The sequence below is a fragment of the Kogia breviceps genome, chromosome 8 (assembly GCF_026419965.1).
Source record: "Kogia breviceps isolate mKogBre1 chromosome 8, mKogBre1 haplotype 1, whole genome shotgun sequence".
Lineage (NCBI taxonomy): Eukaryota > Metazoa > Chordata > Mammalia > Artiodactyla > Physeteridae > Kogia > Kogia breviceps.
The window spans coordinates 4,535,382-4,560,260 of NC_081317.1; the positions used below are offsets into that span (position 1 = coordinate 4,535,382).

At 53.0% G+C, this 24,879-nt stretch overlaps 1 protein-coding gene across 3 annotated transcripts in view; it reads left to right on the plus strand.

Moving 5' to 3' along the window:
* The window catches only part of MED27 (mediator complex subunit 27), a 197,906-nt gene that overhangs the window by 166,458 nt on the left and 6,569 nt on the right, over positions 1 to 24,879 (plus strand). The window contains exons 5-6 of one of the 3 annotated variants that reach the window (XM_059071478.2): positions 703 to 810; positions 10,771 to 10,812. The exons of 1 other annotated variant lie outside the window; for it this stretch is intronic. In XM_059071478.2, coding sequence (XP_058927461.1) covers positions 703 to 810; positions 10,771 to 10,812 — 150 coding nt within the window. The remainder of the gene's footprint in view (positions 1 to 702; positions 811 to 10,770; positions 10,813 to 24,879) is intronic. One more of the 3 variants, XM_067040484.1, reaches the window with a different exon arrangement.

A 24,879-nucleotide genomic window follows, 5' to 3' on the forward strand; every position in this document is an offset into this window, starting at 1 on the left:
TCAGAACTGCTCCACTTTTTACCAGCTGTTAAAAATAGATAGTTCAGGGATTTCCCTGGTGGTGCAGTGGCTACGACTCCGTGCCCCCAGTGCAGGGGACCCGGGTTCGATCCCTGGTCAGGGAACTAGATCCCACATGCCGCAACTAAAAAAGATCCCTCGTGCCGCAATGAAGATCCCACACAGCCAAATAAATAAATACTTTTTAAAAAAAATACGTAGTTCAACCAGGGGGTATCTGGTGCCTGCCTTTCATCCCTCTATTGTACTCTCTACATAGTCCATGGGTGTACAGAGGCTCATGACATAATATGAAAACAAATGTGCTCTAACTCCTAGAAGGCCAGAATTGTAGGATAGTCTTTGAGGAAGGTAATCTTAAGACAGGAAAAAAAAAAAAGGGGGGGGGGCGGAAACTTACTTTATCCAGCAGATAGTAAACATTTGGAAATTATCCTGAGAGTTTGTAAGCTGGTATTATAAATAAACTCAGGGCAGTTCGATGAACTGGGACCTGCACCATCTTAAATGCCTTAGGAGGCTGGCACAGGCGCGACCGCCGTGCCTTTCCTCCGAGTGTCCACGGGTGGGTCAGGAACAGGAGGAGAGCCGATCCTTTCCTCCTCCCATTGTCTTGCGCAGTTCACGTGGTTCGCGTGTTCCAGTGTAAGCATCCGTGTCTGTACACGTGTGTTTTGACAGGTGACCTTGGGAAAGGTGTTGAAAGTGATTGTCGTCATGCGGAGCCTGTTCATTGATCGAACGATAGTAAAGGGGTTTAACGAGAACGTCTACACGGAAGATGGCAAGGTAAGCATTCTGGAGTCTCTTGTTTTCTTCCTTTACTTTCTGTATCCCAGAACGAACGTAATAGGGTCCCAGATGAATGACGTTAAACACTAGCAGTCGTAGCTAAAACGATCGACAAGCATAGACTTATCAGTATGAAGCTGAACGCTTTACAGAAAAACATTTCTCTCTCTCCCCTTGCTTTCTTCATCAAGCTTCTGCTGTTTCCTTTAAGCCTGTTACCCTCAGCTGAATTTCTAATTTATCACCTTAGACCCCCAGTTGCCTCATTACATGTGTCTTCTGAGGAAATGGATTTCTTTCTTCCTTTCTTTTCTTTCCCTCCTCCTTCTTCTTCTTTTTTTTTTCTTTTGCCTAGTCACGCAGCACATCAGTAGCCCAGGGCTCAGCATTTTGCTTTTCCTAGAACCGTGAGGAAAATTCAAGTTAAGCTGACACACAACCTGATAATGATCATTTTCCTTGAAACTGGCACGGAACCCCCAGAAGTTGGTTCTCCAGAGCGGTGCACACGGAATACTACAAATGAAAAAAGATGAGTTATTTCCATGAGTGATTTGTTTCATGCGAAGTTCACCCGCGTGAACCCCCGATTTCTCTTGACTGCACACTCTCCATATGGAGCTACAGAGAGCACCAGAGGATGCTAATGAGAGTCGACAGCCTTCATTCGTGTTTGCTTCCAGAGCGTAATGAGTATTCTGCCAGAAGTACCCACCCAGATACACCCTGGTCACTTCCTGACACTAAGCCTCCATCTCCACCTCTCCCTGGAGCCTTCCCTTCTCTTCATGAATCCCATTAAACTTTAAAAGTTGGTTTGGGGCTTCCCTGGTGGCGCAGCGGTTGGGAGTCCGCCTGCCGACGCAAGGGACACGGGTTCGTGCCCCGATCCGGGAGGGTCCCGCGTGCCGCGGAGCGGCTGGGCCCGTGAGCCGTGGCCGCTGCGCCTGCGCGTCCGGAGCCTGTGCTCCGCAACGGGAGAGGCCGCGACAGTGAGAGGCCCGCGTACCGGGGGGGTGGGGTGGGGTGGGGTGGGGGGAGTTTGTTTGTACCAGCACTGACCACCCAACGGCCACATTATCATGAGGATAGAATGTTCTCCAAAACCAGGTGACAAATGTAGCTTAGCACATAACAGTGTGTTATATAAAAGGTGTGGCCCGTAAAGGGGGTCTGTATTTTGGGCAGGTAGCCCGCGTTCCACTTGAGTGTTGTCACCGTGGGAAGCTACTGTCACTCCCAGGGCCCCTGCAGAGTCCCCATAAATCGCCCCACTGAGAGAAAAGCCGTCCTCCAGGGAAGCTTTCGTTTTTCTTTCTGGAAAAACCAAAGTGTCTTTGGAGCAAGTGTGGAGAATGAAATAGATGATTGGGGCAAGTGTGATCTGCTGTGTATGTGACTCGGAAACTCAGGTGGCGATTCTAAACGAGAAATTCCAAACTCCTTCGCAGCAGCAGAGGCAAGGCTGGGGCGGTGGAGACCCTCGCCAGGAGCCCGAGTCAGTGGTCATCTAGAGACAGGGTTCGTGTTGCCTCTGTTCAAGATTTACAGCTTTATATTATAGTCACCCCTGCTGTGAAACACGCCCTTGCTCTCCAAGGACTTACAAGTGACTTGGGGGTAGAAAGGATAAATACGTAAAAGCTAGGTACTAATGACGACCGTGCTCTAAGAGATACCAAATTCAGAATATGCCAGTGAAGCATACTCGGAATGTAGACCATAAGGAACGGAGATTTTACCTATTTTGCAATATCGATATCAATCTTGAGCACGATGTTTATCTAACTGCCCCATACTGGAAGTGTCCAAAATGACACAAGCGGTTTGCTGCCTAGTTAACAGTCCATAAATGATTAGTATTATTTTTATTCTGCACTTAAAACAAGGGAATTCTTCTAGAACTTCTCTCTGATGACTCCTCTTCAGCTGCTATGGGTAGTTCCTTTCCTCCCATCTACCCCCCTTGACTCCCAGATTACTGGGCGTTCTCTTCCCCCTCCTCTCATGCCCCTTGGCCATTCTTACATGTACCCCTGGGGTTGCACGTGTCCCCCCGCACAGGGATCACTCCTGATTTGTGCCGAGGTCAGACCTCTCCTCCCCAGACGGACCTCAGGTTCAGCCTGTCCAAACTCAACCTCAGCTTCCCCCAGCTGGTCCTTCTCCGGGGTGACTGTACCACCTCAGTGCTCAGGCCTTCCCTCCGCTGTCTCCATACGGAGTCTGTTAGTGGGTTCTGGCGAGTCTCCCTCTTCATCCCTCCAGCTGGGCCCCTCCCGTCCATCTTCACTCCTCCTCGCCTCTCCTTCTCTCTCCGCGGAGTCTCTGCGCCAGCCTCCTCCCCTCCAGTCTGCAGCGCTGCTTCCCTGCACCATCTCTCCTTCACTTGGCCTCCAGAGCTGTCCTCCTGAAAGACACAGCCAAGGGGATGATTTCCTGCCCAGAGCAACGGGGAAAGTGGGGTATTCGTAGATGTCAGGCACAAAGCAGTCCATGATCAAAAAAGTTGGAGAACCCTGCGTTAGAGAAAGTTCAGTAGGATTCTTTCTTTACTGTGGAGATAGATTCTGAAACACTTAGTTTGCCTAAGTGCCTAGGAATCTCCCAGGAGGGCTACATCGTATGCAGTCCTCTCCTAACTAATTTGACCATCCTTTTTTTTTTTTCTTCCTTTTTTCTCGGAGCATATTGTGACACTGCCGTTTGGCAAAACACACTTCTGAAAACTCTGGCTTGTAGAATAAAATCCAGACCCCTTAGCGAGGCACAGGAATGCCTAGTGATCTGGCCTCTGCCCGCCTTCGCAACCTCACCTGCCGTCACTCTCGACGTACGTTTCGTCTTTTACTTTCCAGCCTTTTGTGCTCCTTGTGGCTCCCAGAACGTGCCAGATTCTTTCACACACTGGCACCTGTGCTCTGTGCCCTTGAACCTGGGACGCTTGCCCCCTCCCGCCCACCTGGCGAGCTTACTGGCTTTACACTGGCTGAGTGCCCTGTCCCTTCTCATCCGGCCCCCATTTTCCCAGCGGCCTCTTCTGTGAGCACGGACTCTGGAGGTGGCGGGCCTGGGCTTGCCTCTACTCACAGTACAAGTGATTGTCATCCGCTCGAACCTCCATGGCGTTTTGAACAGTCTTTCTCTAGTCCTAGGATTAGTCCGTCCTGATCATCTGTTGCGTGTGTGTCTTGCAGTTGATGAATATACTAGCGTCCTCCACGTTTGGTCTGGTGGGCACTGTGCGCAGCAGACCTTTCGCCCCCAGTGGTTACGGAGCCGCAGGGACCGCTGTTAGGCTCGTCTTCCGGACAAGGAAACGGAGACCCAGCCTGGTAAAATGGCGTGCCCACAGCCACGCACCGAGCCGGATCGCAAACCTCCACCTGCCAGGGGCTCCTCGAGGGTCCAGGCTCTGTCCCGAGCCTCTCTCCCTCCCGTGGACATAACCTCAGTGCCTGAAACACGGTAGAATAATAATGTGGGGGAGGGGGTCATGAAGAAGCCCCCTGGGGATGTGAAAATGCTTTAGCTGCGATGGAAGAACGGAGAGTCAGAAATGAGAGCCGGAAGAAAAAAAGAAATGAGAGACGGGCGCTAGACGAGGCAACGGGGAGTGAAGTCGTAAATAAGGAATAAAGGAAGCGCGTCGTGGCTCCCTAATGAGGGATTAGCGCGGCTTCTCTGTTCACCAGAAGGGAAGTGAGTGTGTGTCTGGGGGCTTGAATTCGGAGTCATCTCACAAAGGTGCTACAGGAGACCTCTTGCTCCCTTTTACAGCTGCATACATCGGCCTGGAGATAAGCAGGGACCCTAAACGCAGGAAGAGTACGATTAGGAGGACTGAGTCCACTTGTTGTGGTTGTTTGTGTTTGTTTTTTAAATATTGATTTTGTTGCACTAGGTCTTAGTTGCGGCATGTGGGCTCCTTAGTTGCGGAACCCGGGCTCCTTAGTTGTGGCGTGCATGTGGGATCTAGTTTGCTGACTCCGGATCGAACCCCGGCCCCCTGCACTGGGAGCTCGGATTCCAACCACTGCGCCACCAGGGAAGTCCCCACTGGTTTTAAAGGCACATTTACCGCAGTTGTCAGAGAAGCTTGCCCAGAATCTAAGCCCAGCCAATTCGATTCACCCCTTTTTTTCAGAGTACCTTACAAATGATAAAAATAAAGTTGTGCAGCCATTACGAGTGTTCTCTTTTTAGTACTGATACTGGTATATGTGAACTTACGTGTTTATATACATATAAGCATTAGTGCAGTTAACGTGTTGAACTGTCCATCTGGCACATCCCAAATAAAATGCAGCGTTTGGAAGGCGCCATCGGAGCTTGAGGTGTGGTCTAAGAACAGATCGTCACCTGCAGGTGTGCTGTTCCAAAGGGGCGGCCCTGCATTTGCTGAGTCGCTGCTAAGCGCTTGCCTGGGGGTGGATCACTGCCCTGATGCACTAGGTGTGGCTTGAGAAGCCTCGGCTCGGGGGGCTTGGGGGGCTTCGGGGGGCTCGGGGGTCTGAACTGCGAATTCCTCCGGCCTGTGCAGTTGTCTGTGTTCTTCCAAACCAAAAGCAACCAGCTTCTGAAAGGGTTCTTAGCCCTGCTGTGACAAGAGTGGCCCCACGCCACCCCAATTTCCAGCTCTGGCAGGTTTTCCCCCCATTAGAATCCCAGCAAGCCTATCTCTTACTTTGCACCGACAACCACTACCTCTATCCTGATCATCCTGTGTCTTTCTGTGATGCGTATTTTTTTTTCTTTTTTTTTTTGCGGTACGCGGGCCTCTCACTGTCGCGGCCTCTCCCGTTGCGGAGCACAGGCTCCGGACGCGCAGGCTCAGCGGCCATGGCTCACGGGCCCAGCCGCTCCGCGGCACGTGGGATCCTCCCGGACCGGGGCACGAACCTGTGTCCCCCGCATCGGCAGGCGGACTCTCAACCACTGCGCCACCAGGGAAGCCCTGTGATGCGTATTTTTGATGCCAAGCACCCGCAGACTGATTCCTCGAGCAAAATATAAAAATGCTGTTAAGACTCAGCAGCCTACACTTCATCGTCATCAGGGAGGAGCAAAGAGCCATGACTCAGCATGTTGAATACCTGGCCATTGTCCTGACTTTACACAGTCAGACTTAAGCTGAAAAAATCTAAGTGTCTCGGTTGAATTTATCTTATTAGGGGATTTAGGTTATGTTAATGCTATAGCTTCATTAATTATCCCATATCAATAAAAAAAAGGCAGCCTTTAGCCTCCTAGCGCAAGAGAAAAAGGAATGGTGGTATCAAAGGGAACCTTCAAAGCCAGCCGGAGCCGTCTCCAGGGTAACTTCTGATCCCCTCCTTCTTCCCACTTCAGAGCTGTGTGTGTGTGTGTGTGTGTGTGTGTGTGTGTGTGTGTTTGGGTCGAGGGGGTTGGGGGAAGCTTGAATCTGATTCCTCTAATAAGTGCTGGCATCAGCCCCGTTTGATATTAGATGCAGGGAACATTTTGATTTGTTACAGCCTTTGAACTTGTTCAGACACCCTTCAGAAAAATGGCCTCTTGTTACTTATGGGGGAAGGGTGAAAGCTGGGGAAGGGGAATCCGGTTTAATTCATATGCAGAGGATGTGCCCTGAAATTGTGCCTTCAGCAGTTTTTTGGTAACAAGTGCATTGTCCTGATTGAAAGGGAAAAGTTGAAGAAGAAGAGAGACCCGTAAAACTTGTTCACTTTTTTATTCTCCAGGGGAGGGTGGGCAGACTTAAGAAGATGACCAAACAGAAGCTTGTGGTTTTGCAAACTTGGATGTGACCGCGGAGAGATCCATCACCCTTGCTGGGTTATAGCGCCCACAACCCCTACTGACACATCACCTGCGGACCTCGCAAGACGAAGCCACTCACGAGTGAAAGCTTTCGGCGTTGAAGTGCCTGCGAGGCTTACGAGTTTTATTTGGAAGCGTTAACTTTAGATCATTTACAGTTTCATTGTGAAGAATGAAATGAAGAAATGATCACTTTCTGTTAAGCTGCCGTAATTTTCCCTCTCGCTGCTAACGGAATTTTAGTGGCGATGTCTGTCACATCAGCAGGCCTGAAAGGTTTGTCATCTTGAGCTTTGCAAGAGTGTCCCACCACCACGGTGAGCTGTGACAGCTTGGGGGGCTCCGAGAGTCAGCATCCCCTCTGGGTTCTAGCTACAGGGCCATCTTCCTCCCAGGTTACGAGCTGGGCCTCTGGAGACAGACCTAGTTTTGAATTCTCTACCACATGTTAACGATGTGATTTTGGACAAGCTGCTTAACGTCTCTGGGCCTCAGTTTCCTCATCTGCGAATTGGAACTAATTGTATCATTCTCATGCGATTGCTGGGGGACTTTAGAAGGATGACGCAGGTCCAGCGCAGGCTAAACACACGGTCACCTGCAGATGGTACCTGCCCTCTCTGGCTGTGCCGGAGGTGCTGACGGGCATGTAGTCAGCATTGCTTTGCCTGCTGATTTGGGGGCGTTCGGCTTTTTCATTTCGGTGAGTGAATTTGACTGTCACCGTTATCACCGGTTCTTCCTGTGCGTCAAGAGGACCTTTGATGTCTGCCGTGTAACCTTAGAGCAGATGAATCTGTGCTGAAGCAGTGGGTCATCTGTGGGGTTTGTTTCCATTTTACCTGAAAAGGGACCACCTTCCCACCCCTAAAATACTCGCTCTAACCCCCAGAGTCCCACAGGCTGCTCCTAAGACTGCAGATTCAGCCCCAATTACCATAAGGTTGCCTTTTCCATCTTAAGATCTTTCTCATGCTTGCCCGGAGCACTGGGGGATGCTTAGTTTCTTTTCCCTGACGCTATAGTTTAGCATAATTTCTCGTTCGTGGGGCTGAAAGTTGGTAGCTTCCAGAATGCTCCTTTGTGAATATTGCAGCCAGCAAAAAAAAATGGTAGCCGTGCCCTCCTGTGTAGCAAATAAGCCGAAGCTAATAAATATTCACTTGCATCGGTCCTGGCTCCCTGAAATGAATTTCTGAAATCTTCCTGGCCCTGAGGAGAGGCAGGGCACTAACTCTAGAAGGCCTGCTTTTAAATGACTTTCTTTGGCATAAATGTAGCAGAAAATCAAGTACAGACTGCCTGCTGTGCCTTCACAGCAAAAGGAGAAGCCACCGTCATCGGATCCCTTTCTCACCCCTGTGCGCCTGCCTGGGAAGCAGGGCGTATTGTCTAGCGTCCTTCTATCCCAGGTGGTCAGAACTGGTCCCTAGGGTCCTGAATAATGTATTTCAATGCCTTCAAAAAGAGCAACACCCTCCGTTGGAATGAGCGCTGTGTGTTTTGAGAAGCCAGAATCAGGCTAGAGAGTCCATCTCTTAATTAAACCTGTGCGTATTTCTCTCTGGATGATTTTTTTTATTTAAAACGTTTTGCAGATACTGAAGGTTTTTTTTATATGTATGTAATTTTCTCTTTTAAATTAAAACGAACTCTTCGCTCTATATGCAGATTCTTCCTTTTCTCTTTGTCCGTGGCCCTGAGTTTATGTCAGCCTGTGTATGATGTGAACAGGCAGGAAGGGTAAACAGCAGAGAACTTCAGAAGAAACAGCTGAGGGCTGAAAATGGAAAGAGAACTGTATGAGTTCAGATATTGATGGGACTTCCCCAGTGATTTAGATTTAGAATCTTTGGCATCTCCCTGTCATCTTGGCAGTGATTTGGTAAAACTAAAAGATACAAAAAGTTGTTCTTATTCCTTCCGCAATGTCTGAATAGTCTGTAAATGCTACATTTGGTAAGCCCTGGGCTGAACCGCGGCACTAAGGTCATGATATAAACCTGACTTATCCTCCCAAAGATGACCCGCTGCCCAACAGTTTTCTTTAACAGAATTCATAATGTAGGGAATTAACTTCAGATGTTTCTTTTGAGGTTTCCTTCCGAGCAATCTGGAGGTAACATGTCACTTTTTCCCCCGCAAATTGCTAACCTGTCAAAATAAAAATCTAATGCCTTAAGATTTTTAAAATTCTTACTCCATCAATTGGCCCAAGTTGGGGGGCAGTGACTAAAAATTGACGCCATCCTTCTGGGGAGCAGTTTAGCCAGAGTAGGAGAGGAGTCAAGTGGGGGCTTTTGTGGAAATCCAGGAAGGAGGCGGTTCAGCAGTGGGGAAGGGGTGGGAGGGGGCAGACAGATTCCAATAAATGTTCAATCACAGTTCCTCCGCTATCGTTCCTGGGCTTGGATCCGCTAAACTTATCCTCTCCAGCAGGAGCCCTGCCGAGTCCAGGGGGGCGTCCTCAGCGCCACCCAGATTCCTGCACTTATGAACAGGAATAAAGAAGCCAGGAGAAGTGCACGCACGCCTGTTCACAGCCCGACCTTGCATTGCCAAGGGCGGTTTTCAGAAAAGCCCTCAGAACAGAAGCAGAACCCCGAACCGCCCCACGTCGGGCGCAGCGCTTCACTTCCGGTCTTCCTCGAGGAGCCTTCGCACCTGACGGCTCCCCACGCATCCAGACGCTTCGGAGTCGGCACACAGCACACAGGCTCAAGTAGCCGTGTGTCGGCTTCCCGCGCTGACCGCTGGCCAACCCCAAAGGCAGGTTTCAAGAGGCCCATTGACCGGGGCTTTCAGTTTGCTCAACTCTCGAACTCGTATATTAAAGTTGACCCGTTAGCACCCTTGGGACCTCGTGATGGCCCCTCTTTTAATCTGCACCGTCCTGGCTCTGTCTCCTGCACTGGGTTGGGGGTAGTTCTATTTTTGCCGTACTCGGTTTGTTCTAACCTCTTGGAACAGTGAGAAGGCACTGATCTGATTTCTCCAACAACATGTCAAACCAGAGTGGTTTTGGTTAGACTGAGCCACGGGTTACCCTGGGTGGGACCAGGTGTGGCCAGAGGAGGACTGGCCTCTGAACTCTGCCCGCATTTCATCTCAGACCCCTGCTTCCTTGACCGAGGGGTCCAGGGCTCCTGACCTGCCCAGCCATCACAGTGACCCTGCAGAGCGCTGTGAAAACAAACGAGCAGATGAACGTATTCTCGGGCCCACTCCAGACCTACGAATTCAGACATTCCAGGGGGAGGGACCAAGGAGTCTGTATGTTAAACAGCAAAAGAAATTCCCCCAGGGGCTTCTGATGGCAGCCAGGTTTGAGCACCACCAAGCGAGACCCTCCGTAAGAAGCTTCTCCAGGTTACCGCGGGCAATTGAACGGCTCCGAACCATTGTCTCCTCATCTGGGAAGGAAGGTTGCTATTGGGACCAGCCACACAGGCTTGTTCTGGGGAGCGAGTGGGAGAGTGCGTGTGGAAGGACCAGTGCGTGCCTGGCGTGGAACAGGTGCTCCACAGCGGGGGGCTGGCTTCCTCCACGCGTGCCTGTAACGTGCTAGGTCCTGCGCCAAGACAACATAAACAAAAGAAATAAAAGCTTCAGTTCGTTTTAAGAGCTATGAAGATTTTTAATTTTTGAAAGGACAAAGAGAAGCAAGACAACAGGTATGGGAATATTTTAGACAGAGTAACTGGGAGATGCCTCTCTGACAAGGTGATGTTGCAGCCAAAGGAAGTGAAGGAGGAGCCGTGGGAGGGTTTGTGGGAAAAGCAGTGCAGGCGAAGAGCACAGCAGGTGCAAAGGTCCTGAGGCAGGACTGACCTTGGCCTGTTGGGTGACGCAAGAGAACGGTGGCAGGGGTCAAAGTTAGAGAAGTGAACGAGGGGCGCAGCTCATGGGGCTGTGGACGCAGCAAGTGCCTCAGGTTGACTTCTTATATCTCTTCGTATCGTCTTCTCAAATCACCACAGGTTGATAAAGAAGAAATTCAGGCTCGACATTTAGGATCCTTTCAACCCCAAGATTCTATTTTTCTATAATCATGTGTTTTTTTTTGTCAAGCTTACTAATAGTAGTTACAATATCATTTCTTGGAGTCCAAAATTCTAAAATTGATGCTGATATTTTCTCTCCCCCCCCCCGCAGCTTGATATATGGTCCAAATCCAACTATCAAGTATTCCAGAAGGTAAGTTGTACTTTTTGCTTCTTCCTCAAGAGGCACTAAGGGAAATATGAATAGTTCAAGGTGTAAACATTGGTCTTAAATCAGAGGCTTTTTAAAAAGTGAAAAGAGCCAGACCCAAAAGGCTGCTCACTGTATGATTCCATGTATGTGATGTTCTGGAAAAGAAAACATTAGGGACAGAAATCATTACAGTGGTTGCCAGGGGTTAGGAGTAAGGGAAGGAGATTGTCCCCAAAGAGCTATAAGGGAACATGTTGGGGTGATGAAAATATTGTGCCTTCATTATGGTGATTACACAAGTGTATGTTTCGAAACTCGTGGAACGAACTATGCCTACAAAGGGCAAATTTTACTGTATATAGATTATACCTTTTAAAAAAAATCAGGGGCTTTTGAGTTGCTTCAGACTCAACCCACAGTTTGTAAATTCAGTTTCTCACAGCCCTGTAATCTACACAGGTGCCTTAAGGATGGGCTGAGGAAGGCGGGCGGGCCCTGCCCCCTGCCCCACCCCCACTCTGCATTACAGTGGCATCTGTTTCAGATGTTGGGCTTCCCGAGAAATACTTTCTGGGAAATGTCAGAAAAAATGAAATGTGACCAGAGAAAGTCCATTTCCCAGCTCCCAGTGGTGGAAGGGTCCCTTCCCTGGCCCAGCTCAATACCTGGGGCTTCTGAAGGCTTCTCCCTTGGCCCTCAGGCCAGGTCCCCTGCGGGGCACCAGCCTCTCTCTTCTGTGCTCTCCGTCGTCCTCCGTGTCCGCTTCCATCCAGCTGTGCAAATAATAGAGTTGGCTGTAAATCCTCTCATCGCCTCCTCACGTCCAATGGCAATTCTTTATTGAGCCCCTTTGCCGTGGGCGGCACTCTGCTAGCCGCTAGGAATACAGGGGAAACAAGACAAACAGGGGAGCAGAATCAATAAGAGAACTCCAGGCCATTACCGGGGGCTGTGGTCGAGGACAGGAGGGACCTCCTTCACATCGGGGCGGTCTCAGGAAGCCTTTATGCGGCAAAATTTAAACTGAGACGGGAAGCAGGAGAAGGAGCCGGCCATGTGAAGGGCCGCGGGAAGAGGGTCCCAGACAGTGGAAGCAGCGGCCCTGAGAGCTGGTGTGGAGGAGGGACTTGGCGCGGTCCAGCACCGCTGGGACCCGGGTGACGGGAGCACGCAGAGGGCGGCGGGGAAGGCACGCGAGGCGGGGCCGCGCCGGCAGGTGCCTTTAGGTCCCGGTGCAGAACTTGGATTTTACTGTCAATTCAGTGAGAAGCCAATGGAGGGATTAACGTGGAGAAAGGATGTGATTTTGAAAGCGGGGCCCGAGTTACCCCCACTCGAGTGAAAACTGTGTCCAGGGTGTGCCGGCTAGCTTAGCGTAGGATGGTGGGGTTTTTCCAGTTGAGGTGCAATTCATATAACATCACCGTTTTAAAGTGAACGGTTCCATAGCTCTTAGACTTTCACATGGTTGTGCAGCCGCCACCTCTAGCCAGTTCCCAAGCATTGTCATCACCCAAGAGGAGAGCCCGTCCCCATTAAGCAGTGAGCATCGGGCTTTCGTACCAAAGGGGCACCACGGGCCGGCCCTCTGTTGGTGTCTAATGTGCCTCAATCCGCGTTGCTCCCTGGACCCCTTTACAGTGAAAGGGGGAAGCAGAGGACAGATGTCCAGGGACGGGGAGCGGTCTGAGGCGTAACACCACACATTTAGGGAGCCTGCGTAAGCGTGAAAATGTCACGATCGTATCACAGCTACATGCAGTGTGCTACCCTGGATTAGATTCTGAACCAGAAAGAACATATTAATGGAAAAACTGGTGAAATCAGATACAGGGTGGACTTGAGTCGATAGTAAGTAACCAACACTGGTTTCTTAGTTGTGAGGAACGTACCCAATGATGAAAGATGTTAACAGTGGGGCAACTGGGTGAGGGGTATATGGGAACTATGTGTACTATGTTTGCAGCTTTTCCGTAAATCTGAAACAAATCCAAAATTTAAAATTCGTTTCAAAAAGGGAATCCTAGTGTTGGCTCTTCTGACAGTCCCAGTCCTTCACCCAGCTGAGCTGCCTAGATGCAGAAAGGAAAAAATAGCCTCCCTCCCTGGGCCAGAGCCTAAGGGAGAGAAGTACATAGTCACGGGCTTCCCTGGTGGTGCAGTGGTTGGGAATCTGCCTGCCAGTGCAGGGGACACGGATTCGTGCCCTGGTCCGGGAAGATCCCACATGCCGCGGAGCAACTAAGCCCGTGTGCCACAACTACTGAGGCTGCGCTCTAGAGCCTGCACGCCACAACTGCTGAGCCCATGAGCCACAACTACTGAAGCCTGCGCTCCGCAGCAAGAGAAGCCACCGCAAGGAGAAGCCCGCGCACCGCAACAAAGAGTAGCCCCCACTCGCCGCAACTAGAGAAAGCCCACACGCAGCAATGGAGACCCAACACGTCCCCCCCACCAAAAAAAAAAAAAAAGTGCGTAGTCACGTGTGGGCTTTAGTGTAGGCAACGACGTTTTAACCTTGGCCTTCTTATCTAGGTGACCATACCCAAGGCCTTTACCTGTTCAGCTTGCATAAAGCCTCGGCCTTAGTTGCTAACTTTGTCCCTGCCGACAGCTCTTATTTTCCCCCAGCAGCTGGCTGAAAAGCATTCTGAGGAGAAAGAACACTGCTCGTTATCTGCATCTTGTTTCGCTTTCCCAGTGAAGAACGTTAAAACAGTTTTGGTTTGTTTGTTTGTTTGTTTTTTAACCTGGTTTATCTTAGTGTCCTCTGTGGTATTTCAGTGAGTTACTTTCTGGCTCCACAAAAGGCGGGCAATGACTTCAGGGGCCCTGAGCATCACAGACCCATAACCTGGGATTTTAACAATGTCCACTTTCCATTCAGATACCCTTTATGAGGGAGGGCCTTGGCCAGGCTTGCCTTGGCAAATATATTTTTTAATGTTCTGTGTAGTATTAAGTATTTTTGAATGCAAGCAGAAAGTTTATTAGGAAGTTGTAAAATGTGCGAAACACAGATTTGCTGAAGCATAGATTTGGAGAGAAAGTGCTATATTTTTATTCTACCACCCCTAAAAATAACCTGCCAAGCACTCTTCATATTTGTTTAAAGCTACAAACGCACAGTGCAGCAGTGTTTAAAATTTGATATTGGTTGTTGGGGAGATTTAGGCGCACCCGCCAAGTCCCTCCTCGTAGTTTATGTAACGTGTTTGAAGCAGTAAAAATGGATGAATTTGTAGAGATGGGAATTTTCTCTCACCTGGTGAATGGCATGTTATCCGTATCTATGCAGAGCCCTTTCTGAGGTTCCTTTATCATCCCTCCCCTCACCTGTTTTTTAACTAAATGGTCTTGACCTCTGAGACTGACCTGTACTAGATTAAAGAACCATAATTTGGAGACAGGAGATAGTGCTTTCTGATGAGGTCCAAAGGCAGATAACGTTGAGGTTCTTTTCCTTTTTCAGGGGCAGGTAAGAATCAGTGGGTTACAGAGTCCGTGCTCTTCCCTACTGAGACGTCGTCTGTTTGCTGTCAAATTAAGGAATATATTGGAAAATAATGTAGTACAGAATTCAATTTAATCCTTTATCAGTAAAGCTTTCCAACTAATCCTCGTTGCCGGGAAGGGGCTTGGGCTCTTGTTCTTGCGGAAGATGTTAGTAAAGAAGATGAGGAATGTGGAAGTGGGATCACGACGGGAGGTGACCTCCCTGGGCTTATTTCATTGTGTTAGTTTCAGGCCATGTTGCGGGTCAGAGGGCAGCCCTCCCGATTCCACAGCCGGACTGTGCACTGAAAGCCAAGCTGGCACCGCCCGCCGTGTTCCTTGCAGATTCTGAAGGCCTGGTCCAGTTGACAGGATGAGGTTTAACATTTCAAACTCAAAATGCCAAAAGAAAAGATTAGGTGGCAACATTTCCAAACTCTGCTTTTTAGTATCAGCTTTTGCTTAGAATTCTATTTTCTTCCTGTCCACCCACTTAAATTTGAGGTGTCCCGATTGATGTTGCTTGTAGCATTTCCCAGAGAGAGACTGCTTGAGAGCACAGCGGGAAACGCTCCCTTCCGCCCGTCCATCACCCTGCTTACACCCATCCAAGTAACCCGGCCGGGGGAGGCTCACTCGGCAGCCTGCTCCAGCCTGATCCTGAACCTGGAACAGGAGTAAAAGCGATTGGGCAAGTACAAGGTCAAGGAGGATCCCCGGTCACCGATAAGAGGTCATTTCTCGGGCAGGAAACAGTTTCCAAGTGTCCTAACCGTGTGGGTAGACGCCGGAACTGTGCCCCAGCCCCAGCTCTGAGGTGGGGACACTAGCTACCACCGTGGCTCCGTGAGCAGCGCCGGGGCAGCTGTGTCCCTGCATTGCTCCGCTGTAGGTGGGGCCCCAGCGCTTCCTTTCCTTGGCGCTCATTATGCGGTTGCAGTTACTGTGTGTTGTGTGTGTTTTCCTGCCCACAAGTAGCAGCGGTGGCCACCGCAGAGAGAGGCGTGATGGGAAGGCGGGAAGCCCTCCCAGGTCTTTCCCTCAAGGTGACAGATCCGGGGGTGGGAGGGGACACTGCCTCGCAGAGCCAAGCCAAGCTTAGACACTCACCTTTTTATTTCTGGAAAATAGCATCAGGCGCTGAGAGAATGGAAACACACACCTGTCAAATTCTCCTCGGGCTGTGCCCGGCTCCCCAGGTTACAGACAAGCACAGGAGGTCCCGTGGCAGATCCTACCGCACGAAGCTAAATGCGACCTGCCTTTTGTCTGTGACGGGGGCCGTCAGCAAGCCCTTTCCCTCTTCCTCATTAGCCCCCTTCCCCGGTGGTGGAGGGCTGGGGACAGCTGGCCGTGGAGCCGCGGCTGCTGACAGGCTCCCATCATTTACCACCGTGTCCCGGAGGCTCTCTGCACTCGGTCCTAGGGCAAAGGAGCTTTTTATAGCCAGCAAGCCTCCCACAGAGCAGATTCAGAGAATGGAACTTCGGAATAGGGGGCACCGTCTGAAAGGCCAGAATCACAAAGAGCCGGGAAAGGTTTCAAGCGTGTTCATATTTTTCTGACATTTAAACTCTGCAGGGGCCCTCACTGTTTTGATCTTTAACCTCCTAACTTCAAAACAGTGGGCATTTTCATCCAGTAACTTAGGAAGAGCGAGAGCAACTCTGCAGCTACTTACTGCTTTAAATCTTGGCAGGGAAGCCGAAGAAAGAGCTGGAGTGTGTGTGCAGCCCCAGGTGGGCAGCTGGGGACGAGAGAGATGGTGTCGGAGAGACTGGCACCTGCGTCGCAGCTCTTTCACTTGGAGGCAAAGCACAAAAGTCGTAGCCGCAGATGTCCGGTTCTTCGTCCACAGTCATTATTCTAGAGGCAGCAGAGGGAAAAGTCCCCCTTTCGGTCCCGTGCAGAGCTTAGCCGTGGACGGGCGGCGGACAGTGTTCTGAGCAGGCCGCCACTGCTCCTTCGTTCATGCTTCTGCTCCCTCGTTCATGCTTCGATACAAACACCGGCCTCTGTGGGGCAGACTTTATCAAGCGGCCACCCGGTGCTCGTCAATAGACAAGATTGTGTGAGCCCTAGAAATGTTGGAGACGCTGAGGACCTGGCATAAGTTGAGTGCCTACCCAAAGGGTATGTGGCAGACATAACCTGTTGCTCATTCCAGGCCCCAGGAAGGGGAGCCGTCCCCACGTGGCTGTGTGTGTGTCCCTGCTGTAGCGTCGCACGTCACCAGAGGGGCTCAGTCAACAGGCGTTCAGTTCTTCTCAATCTCATGCTCTAGAACATCTCAGGTTTCTTCCTCCCAGCTCACTTCCATTTCCTTCCAGAAGCCCCTCTTCCAACAGCACGGATGAGGCCCCGGAGGAGGCTGTGGTTGTGGTGAGAGCCCGAAGGCAGCGGCCACATCTCTGTCCTTGCCCTTGGCGGGCGCCCTGCCCAGCTGAGGCCGTCGGCAGAGGCCCCCGCGCCTAGAGGGGACCCCTCAGCCTCCAAAAGGGGGTCTCATGTCGTGGGAGGCCCTTTGCTTTTTCTGGGTCCCGTTGCTCTCGTGGTCCCCTCTTCTCTCAAATGCTGTCCACCCTCCTCCAAGAGGAGAGCTCGCGTACGATGGGCCGGATGCGGTGGCCTTGGCGTCCTTCGGCGAGTTCCGTCTCCGCCTCGCACGTGTGTCTTGGCAGCCCCAATCAGAAAGCCGAGGGAGCACCTGTGACCGGTGGCGGGGCCGGGGGGCAGCTTCGCGAAGGAAGAGAGGTTCCCGTCCGTGGTCTCCGTGAGCGGCAGGGCGGGGCGTGTGCGGAGCCAGGCGTTGGGCTGTCGACAGGCTTCGGGACAGGAGAGGCGACAGACAGTTCCAGGGTTACCCCGGCGGGCAGCCCCTTCCTGAGCTGAGAGCCGGACCACACTGACCAGGCTGGCTCAGCAGAAGGAGGAAGGTGGGGGACGTTGTGAAGGGTCAGCCCAGGTCCCTGGGAGCGGAGAAGGGCGGCGGGGGTGGGGGGTGTCACTGCACGCACGCTGCAGCTGAAGAGCCTTTATCACCACCTTGTCTCCTAAGGGCCGTGTTTGAATATTCACAAGCTCCGAAAGAAACCCGGGGCAGGTTTGATCGTGTGTTTTCCCCGGATGGTACCCCAGCACCTCCCCTCTGCAGGGCTCCCCGTACCGCTGCTGAGCCTCACGACCCGGTTTGACGGTGGGAGCGGAGCCGGAGCGCGCACACGCCCGCCGCTGGAGGCGGTCTGTGGTCCGAGACTCGTGTGCCCCGGGTCAGAACCCAGCAGCTGCTGCTGGGAAGCCCGGCCTCCTGCCCTGCCGGGCCCCTTCCCACCACCCCACAGGCCGCCCGCCGCCGAGGGCACCTTCCTGGCAGCGTGCCTGTCCGCCCCCCCCCCTCCCCCCGGGGCACCCAGCCCCCTCCCTTCCCCGTCCTGGCCGGCCTCCTGTCACGTTCCCCGCAGTGAGCCGTCTGGCGGTGTCTGGGAGCTGGGCCGTCCCATGTGCAGACCCCGGCTGACCACTGCTCTCGGTGTGGCCTCACTTGCCTCAGTTCCCTCATCTGTAAACGGAGATCATAAGAGTACCTGCCTCACGGAATTGGCCCCCCAAATTAACAGCCACCGCCAGCAGTGCCCTGTGGGCAGCCCTGACACGCTGGCGCCCAGTCTCGGTCCCGGGACCTGGAGCCGTCCCTCTCGTCCTGAGAGGGCCGGTGACACTTCTGGTGACCCGCAGAAGGCACGTGAGATGGGTGGTGTTCCACCCTGGCCTGTCCCCACCCAGCACGGAGCTGGGCAAAGGCACCCAGCGCCGCAGCAGCAGAGCCGCCTCCCGGGCAGGCCTCACTCCCGCTCCGCAGTCCCTGTTCTTTCTCCTGCAGTTGCCTCGGTTTTGATGGGGAAGTAGGTGGTATTGTCTGTATTTTCTTGGGAGCCCAGATGTCTTTGGATGTGTTTTTCTCTAGCTGCAAGGCTGTTCCTGCAGAAAATAACATCACACCAAGTGGGTACAGAACAATTCAGGTATCTTTGGGCTTGGACTTCCCTGACAGCCAGCAGCATAGCAGCATTGAACTTTTTTTTGTTCTTCTAAATGAAGAGCCTTAATTCCTTAATCCTGGGAAACGTGAAGGACCTTTTTACTTTTCTTTTTTTTTTTTTTTTTTTTTTTTTGCGTTACGCGGGCCTCTCACTGCTGTGGCCTCTCCCGTTGCGGAGCACGGGCTCCGGACGCACAGGCTCAGCGGCCATGGCTCACGGGCCCAGCCGCTCCGCGGCACGTGGGATCCTCCCGGACCGGGGCACGAACCCGCGTCCCCTGCATCGGCAGGCGGACTCTCGACCACTGCGCCACCAGGGAAGCCCGTGAAGGACATTTTGTGAGTGGCTCCTCTCGGCCCGTCGCAAGGCCTTTGGCAGAAGCTTAAATTTGGTCAGGACCCTAGAGAGCTCCCTCAAGTCCACCCTAAGGTTTCCCCAGTCATCCAGGCCCTCCTCCCCATGCTGCCCCATGACGTCAGCTTTTCCCACCCCCGAACTCTCCCTTTACTCTGCTCCCCGAACCCCACCGGCCGAAAATAAATCATCAGCATCTTGCCTCCTTCATCTCCCCTTCACTTGGGGTCCTACCAGGTGAGTGGGGCCAGTGCAGAGCACAGCCTGCAGCGAGGCTGGTGTTCTGGTCACGGGTCAGGCAAGCGCAGGGCCGGAGGGTCCACAGGGTGCTGCTGGGGGTGCAGGAGAGCCCAGGGTGGGAGGCGAGGCCCCTGGCCTCGATCTCCAGGGGAGAGGAGGACTTAGCCAGGGGTGGGGCATTCCAGGCTTGAGGGCTGAGCAGAGTCAGGGAAGCAGGTCTAGGAGGAGGGATTGCTGAAGCAGCCGGTATCGCTGGCGTGTGCCATGGGGCTCGAGGGAGACAGGCTGGGACCCAGGTCCCAGGCCATCGAGGGCCGCATACGCCGTGCCGTGGTGTCGGGGAGGATCCTGCAGGTGTGGCTGCAGCGTGCTGGGAGAGGCACATCTGCCTCTGGAGGATCCGCCCAGTCTGCTCTCAAGGGTCCTGGGAGTTGAGGGGCTTCCCTTTGGGGCATCAGTGGCATCTTGGCTGGGACCTGGAAGAGGGTCAGGTTGGAACCCCTCACACCAAACAAAAACTCCTTTATGGAGGCCCTGTTCTGTCCTTTACAGACAAGGTATCATCCTTCTCAGATAGAGCTTGATCTCAAAGCTGTGACAAGGGGGTTGAGGCAGGATGGAGTAGCAGTGTCTGTCTTCCCTCCCCAGGCCCAACCCAGACAGCCCTGCCCCTGGTCTCAGCCCGAGCAGCACTGGTGGGTGGTGAGAAGCCCTTCAGAGCCCATGCAAATGACTCCTGCATCAGCAGAGAAGGAAGTATTGATCCTGTCTAAGTAAATCCCTAGTCCCCGTGGACCCTGAGGCTTCCTCCTTGGGCCTCTCAGCCTGCCGAACCCATGGCACACAAATCCAGGGCACAGATTAGAGACTCCGGCTGCATAATAAAAACTAACCCCCACGCTCCCACTCTCCTGGACTTTTCCCCCAGTTTTAGAAGCCAGTCTCTGCACCGCTCCCCGTTGCTCCCAGCACTTTCAGGACTGGCTTCATAGCCTTCAGTTTTGAAATAATCATGGTTCCTCTCTTTATGAAATGAGTACTTCTGGGACTGTTTTAAATATTCTTCATAAAACCAGTGCTCATCCTTGGAGCAGCTTTGCTGGCAGGCTTGCTGTCTCTTTATACATTTAACACACTAGGTTCACATCTTTGACTCCCAGACCCACAAAGAATTTTCTCCTATGGAGAGATTCCTAGTGTCCCTCTCATTAAGGGTGGGTCTGTCTTTGGCAAAACCCGGAGTAGAGGCCCAAACTCTTGGATTGATCTCCTTGTATAGCATTAAAGCATATCCAGCAGGTGAAAGTTTATTTGTATTTCTTGGAGTTGCAGGACCAGCACGTGTACGACTAAGTGACGAATGTTTGGCTTTGCTGCCTGTTAGTTTGTGCTCCAGAGTCTCTTTGAAACCGGTCGAGATGGGAAGAGGTTCCCAGGAATAGTGCTGTGCTGATCGTCTCCCTGGTTCTGAGCTCTTGGTAACTGGCCCAGAAATTGAGGACCCCGTGACATCACATCAGGGCAGCAGGTGGAGGGGGGCAGGAACCTGGTGCCCCTGCCCCCTGCCGGGATCAGCGTGTCCTTTTTAAAAGAACAAGGGCTTTCACTTGACGCTGGTTGGCCTGAGGGTGGAGCTCGGCACTGAGGTACCCTCGGGGGGCGTGCAGTCAGGCCCTGCAGTGGCGTCCACTGAAAACCTAGACCTTGAGGCGCCCAGTGATCGCGCAGCCTCGTGCTCTTTTACCAAGGACCAGCGCGGGGAGTGATGCGGCCAAGGTCACCCAGATAATTAGTGATGAACCCAGGACCGAACCCCGGCCTCCCGACAGCTCCGGGTCTCCTTTCTCACCTCCCTGCCTTTTGCTCACGTTAATACAAGCCGGAGAGAAGCTCCTCTTCATAGTGTGTAGAAGCAGGTATTGACTGGACGAGAGCCAGATCTGGGTCTCTACCGGACTTCTCTTTTAAATAAGCAACTTCTAAACACTTGTACTTAACTTTTCCTATTTATTAATCTTGCGGGACATACTTTTAATAGGCAGAGGCCCCAGTTCTCCTAGCTCAGCCGGGGAGGGCTTGGGCTTCGTGGGCTGCGTGCTGGCAGGTAAGGTAATGTACTCAGCGCCGCTAGTCCGTTGCATTGGGGAGAGCGCCACCTAGCTGCTGGAGCCGGTGTCCAGGCTCAGCTCCCACCCCGCGCTGCGTGGCCGCAGTCCTGCCCCCTGGTGGTGGGAAGTGGGCAGAGGCCTGCAGCGGCCTGTTCACCTGCGGTTCCCCAGCACTGCTGACATCAGAATCCCCGGGGCAGCTTTTTAGCAGCACAGGTCCTGGCCCCCAGCCTGGACAGCCTTCCAGAAGCTGGGGGGTGGTGCCCGGCAGCCCACCTCCAGCGTCTGTACGCCTCGCCTCTGCTGCACTGCAAGCTCTCCCCTCCAGCCTGGAAGCCCGCACAGAGTCAGGACGATGCCTGCAACCTTGGCGGACTCAGGAATCCCCGAGGACAGTCCCTGGGCCACCAAGAAATACGACACATTCTTGCTTTTTAAAAGAGGAAACTGGTGGGGGATGATAACATATTAGGAGAGTTTTGGTCCCCTCCCTGCATCTCACCGATCCTTTCTGTGTACCACCACTTTGTCCTTTGCCCTTCCGTTATGGGTAAAGAACTGGGTCTGTCTGGCCGCCATAGAAGCCAGGCTCTGAGGGGCTGACCTTCAGCAGAAAATAGTCTTGCTGGACTTGAACCTGTTCTCTTTGCCCTCACAGCTTTGAGCCTGGGGGAGAGGGAATTTCAGTAAGCCCTCGTTGGTGGAGGAGAAAACTGAAAGTAAGGTTCATAAAGCAAAGTGGGTGTGTTGGCAGCAATAGAAATGCCACCCTACTCTAAGTAAATAAATCACCTGCAGTCCAGCCTTGAGACGGGGTGGAGGGGGAGGAGGCGCCCACCCCAGACGAAGCCAGAGCATCTGCAGTTTTTCTTTGCCTTGAGATGAAACGGGGCATTTCTTGGCGAGGCCCCCGGTGACTGCACGCTCCGTGGAGTCGCTCTGTTTTTCCCTGCGCGGCCTCTTGCTGGTTTCAGCACAGTCTCCGCCCCCGGCCTCTCCTCCCCCCACCCCACTCCTCTGTGCTGCATCCCCTATCTCCCTGGCTGATTGTTACTTTCATGTCCTCTCCTCCCTCTTTCCTTGGGTTCGCCATCCTTTTTGATCTTTTCCGAGCTCTTTTCAAACCAGCACTCACTGGTGGATGAATGGCCTCCCTTTCTCGGGAGCATTAGTGCCCTTCTGTGGCCTCCGCTGCCAGTTGGGGTGGCTTTCATCTCCCAGGGGAACCTCATTAGCTCAGCATCACAATGGGACCCGAACCGAGGCTGGACTGGTCCAGGGTCGAATTAAATTAGTTAATAGCAATTTTTTGTTGTCGCCCCAGGCCTGTTTTTTTTCCCACATCTTGGATGCCGAGCAAAAATAACAACTTTGTTGTTGAAAAGCAGGAAACAAAAAAATACTGAACGTGGAATGCTTTGACAAAAAGGAAGATCATTGCAGGTGAATTTCTCCGACATCTGACAACCGTGTCTTACCTGCTGCTTTGGAGTTCAGCCACGGGAACCTGAAAACCAGTCTCCGGGAAGTTTGGGAGGGAGGCAGGGAAAACGTAAGAGCAAATTAGCTTTGTTTCCTTCTATTAAAATATTTCTGTAATTGGTGATGGGAAGGTGAAGAAATTAAACGATCATGTCAGCACTAGGAAAAGCTGCCACCGTTTGACAATTAAGAGAATATACTGGGCCTTTTGAAAAAAGAGGCTGAACTTGGCCAGATTGCCGGCCCAGTAATGTAAAAACTGATTCTGTGCCCTGCCTGGGAGCCAGATGCCAAAACAGAGCTTTGGTGCGCGACTCCAGCCGTTTCTGGAGAAGGACATTTTCTAGTTAATTCAGTTTGTTCTGCTCTTGGGAAGCCTGTTACCCACCAGCCACACTGGCAGGTCTAACCTGCGCCTGGCGGTGGGCCTCTGGCTCGCCGTAGACTTTGCCTGCCGGGCTGGGAGGTGGTGGGCAGGTGACACGGGGGCCCCTGGGACGGGTGCCTTTATCAGCAAACCGGAGAGCTGGCCAGGGTGCCTTAGGAGGGAGGCGGTGTAGGCTCGGGCCTGCAGGGTCTGGGCCCACGTACCCATTGCCCCTTGCCAGCTGTGTGGCCTGGGGCGTCTTCCCAAGCTGTGTAAGTCCCCATGTCCTCGTCTCTAACGTGGACCCAAGGGAGCACCCGTGGGGTGCTACTGTGGGGGTTGAGTGAGCGGGACACATACGTCATACGCTCTCATTAACGTGGCCACCACAGGCTAATAAAAGGATCCCGCAGTCCTGAAAGAGCGCGAAGGAAGGAAAACCCTACCGATCCACTGCCGCCCACCGTGAAGATACTTCATTTTGGAAATACTTCACCACTGCCACGCCCGGCCCCTCCTTCCACAGCGCCATCATGAAATGTGGGTAGCATCGTTCATTGTGATTCATGAAACAGACAAGCCCTCCTTTGCGTCTGTAGGCCTTTGCGTCGTGCTCCAGAGCGAAACGCCTTTTCCCTGTAGGGCCCAGAATGCTCAGCCCCCAGAGCGGCCTGGCCCCTCAGCCGCAGCAGGGGCAGGCCTGGGGGTCTGTTGGAAATGCCCAGTCTCAGCTCCACCCCACACCTCCCTGCATAATTCGCAGCTGTTCAGCAGCAGGATTCCCAGGGGATTGGGCGCTAAGCAACAGTTGCATCTTTCTGCATTTTAGCATCGCTGAGGATAGCTGGAGAGGCCGGCTTGATTTCTGGGCCCCAACCCAGAGAGTCTGACTCTAGGTCTACACTGGGGCCCAAGAACTCACGTCTCCAACACATTCTTAGGTGATGCTGCCACTACGGGTCCGTGAACCGCATTTCAAGCGGCCCCATTCTGGAGGTTTCCCAGGTCGCAGCTTGAACTTGTGTGTGCCGCCACTTAGAGGACTCGCGGAGGAAGGAGTTTTCTCCCTCCGCCAACCAGGGCTTACTGAAATTCCCTCTCCCCCAGGCTCAAAGAGGCAGGGAAGGCAGGTCTTCCCAGCACCCAAAGTGATGGGGAACTCAGCTCAGAAAGGGAGGAAGGAATCTTTCCAGAGACCTTGGAACAGCTGCCAGTCAACACACCGAAGAAGGAGACTCCAGTCACAACAAGTCTCCCGAAACTCCTCTGCCATATTGTGTGCACAGAGCTTCTGACGTCTAGAGGGTCCTTCGGAGATCAGGAGTTATTTTAGCTGAACCCTAAGTGGAACCGCCTGCACTAACGGCAGGTTTCCGAGTCGACGTCTACGGAGCACCAGCTCTGAGCAAGGGCTGGTCGGCGCCACGCGGCCCGGGGAGGAGCCCGGCCTTCGGGGCCAGACCGCACGGATTCGGAGTGGAAAGGACTTTGCCTTTCCCGGCAGAGGCTCGTCTTTTAGACGGGACGTGAGTGATCCAAGGAGGGCGCAGCGTTTCGGTCCGAAGAGGAGAGAGCAGGCTGCTGTAACAAGCAGGCCTCATCGTCTTTCCCGTTCAGACCGTAAACGCTTAGTTCTTGCTCGCGCGGGCCTCCCATGCCAGGTCGTCGGAGGGCCGGGCCCCGCGCCATCGCTCGGGACCCGACTGAACGGAGGCTCCGCCGCCTTGCGCGTCCACGCTCTGAGGGTGAGGCGCCCAGCGTGGCGGGGGGAGGGGGGTCTTGGAGAGTCCACACCTGCTCTTCACCATCTCCTGTGGAAGCGGCACGTGCCCCTTCCGCTTCCCGGTGCTTCGGTCAGGACTAGCCCCGCGGCCCAACTCCAGGAGAGACTGGAAAGTTCCCCCGTGCCAGGGAGGAGGGGAGAACCGGCCAGTGAACCCCAGCAACTCCCAGCAGATGGAAAGTCAAGATTCCCAGCAGA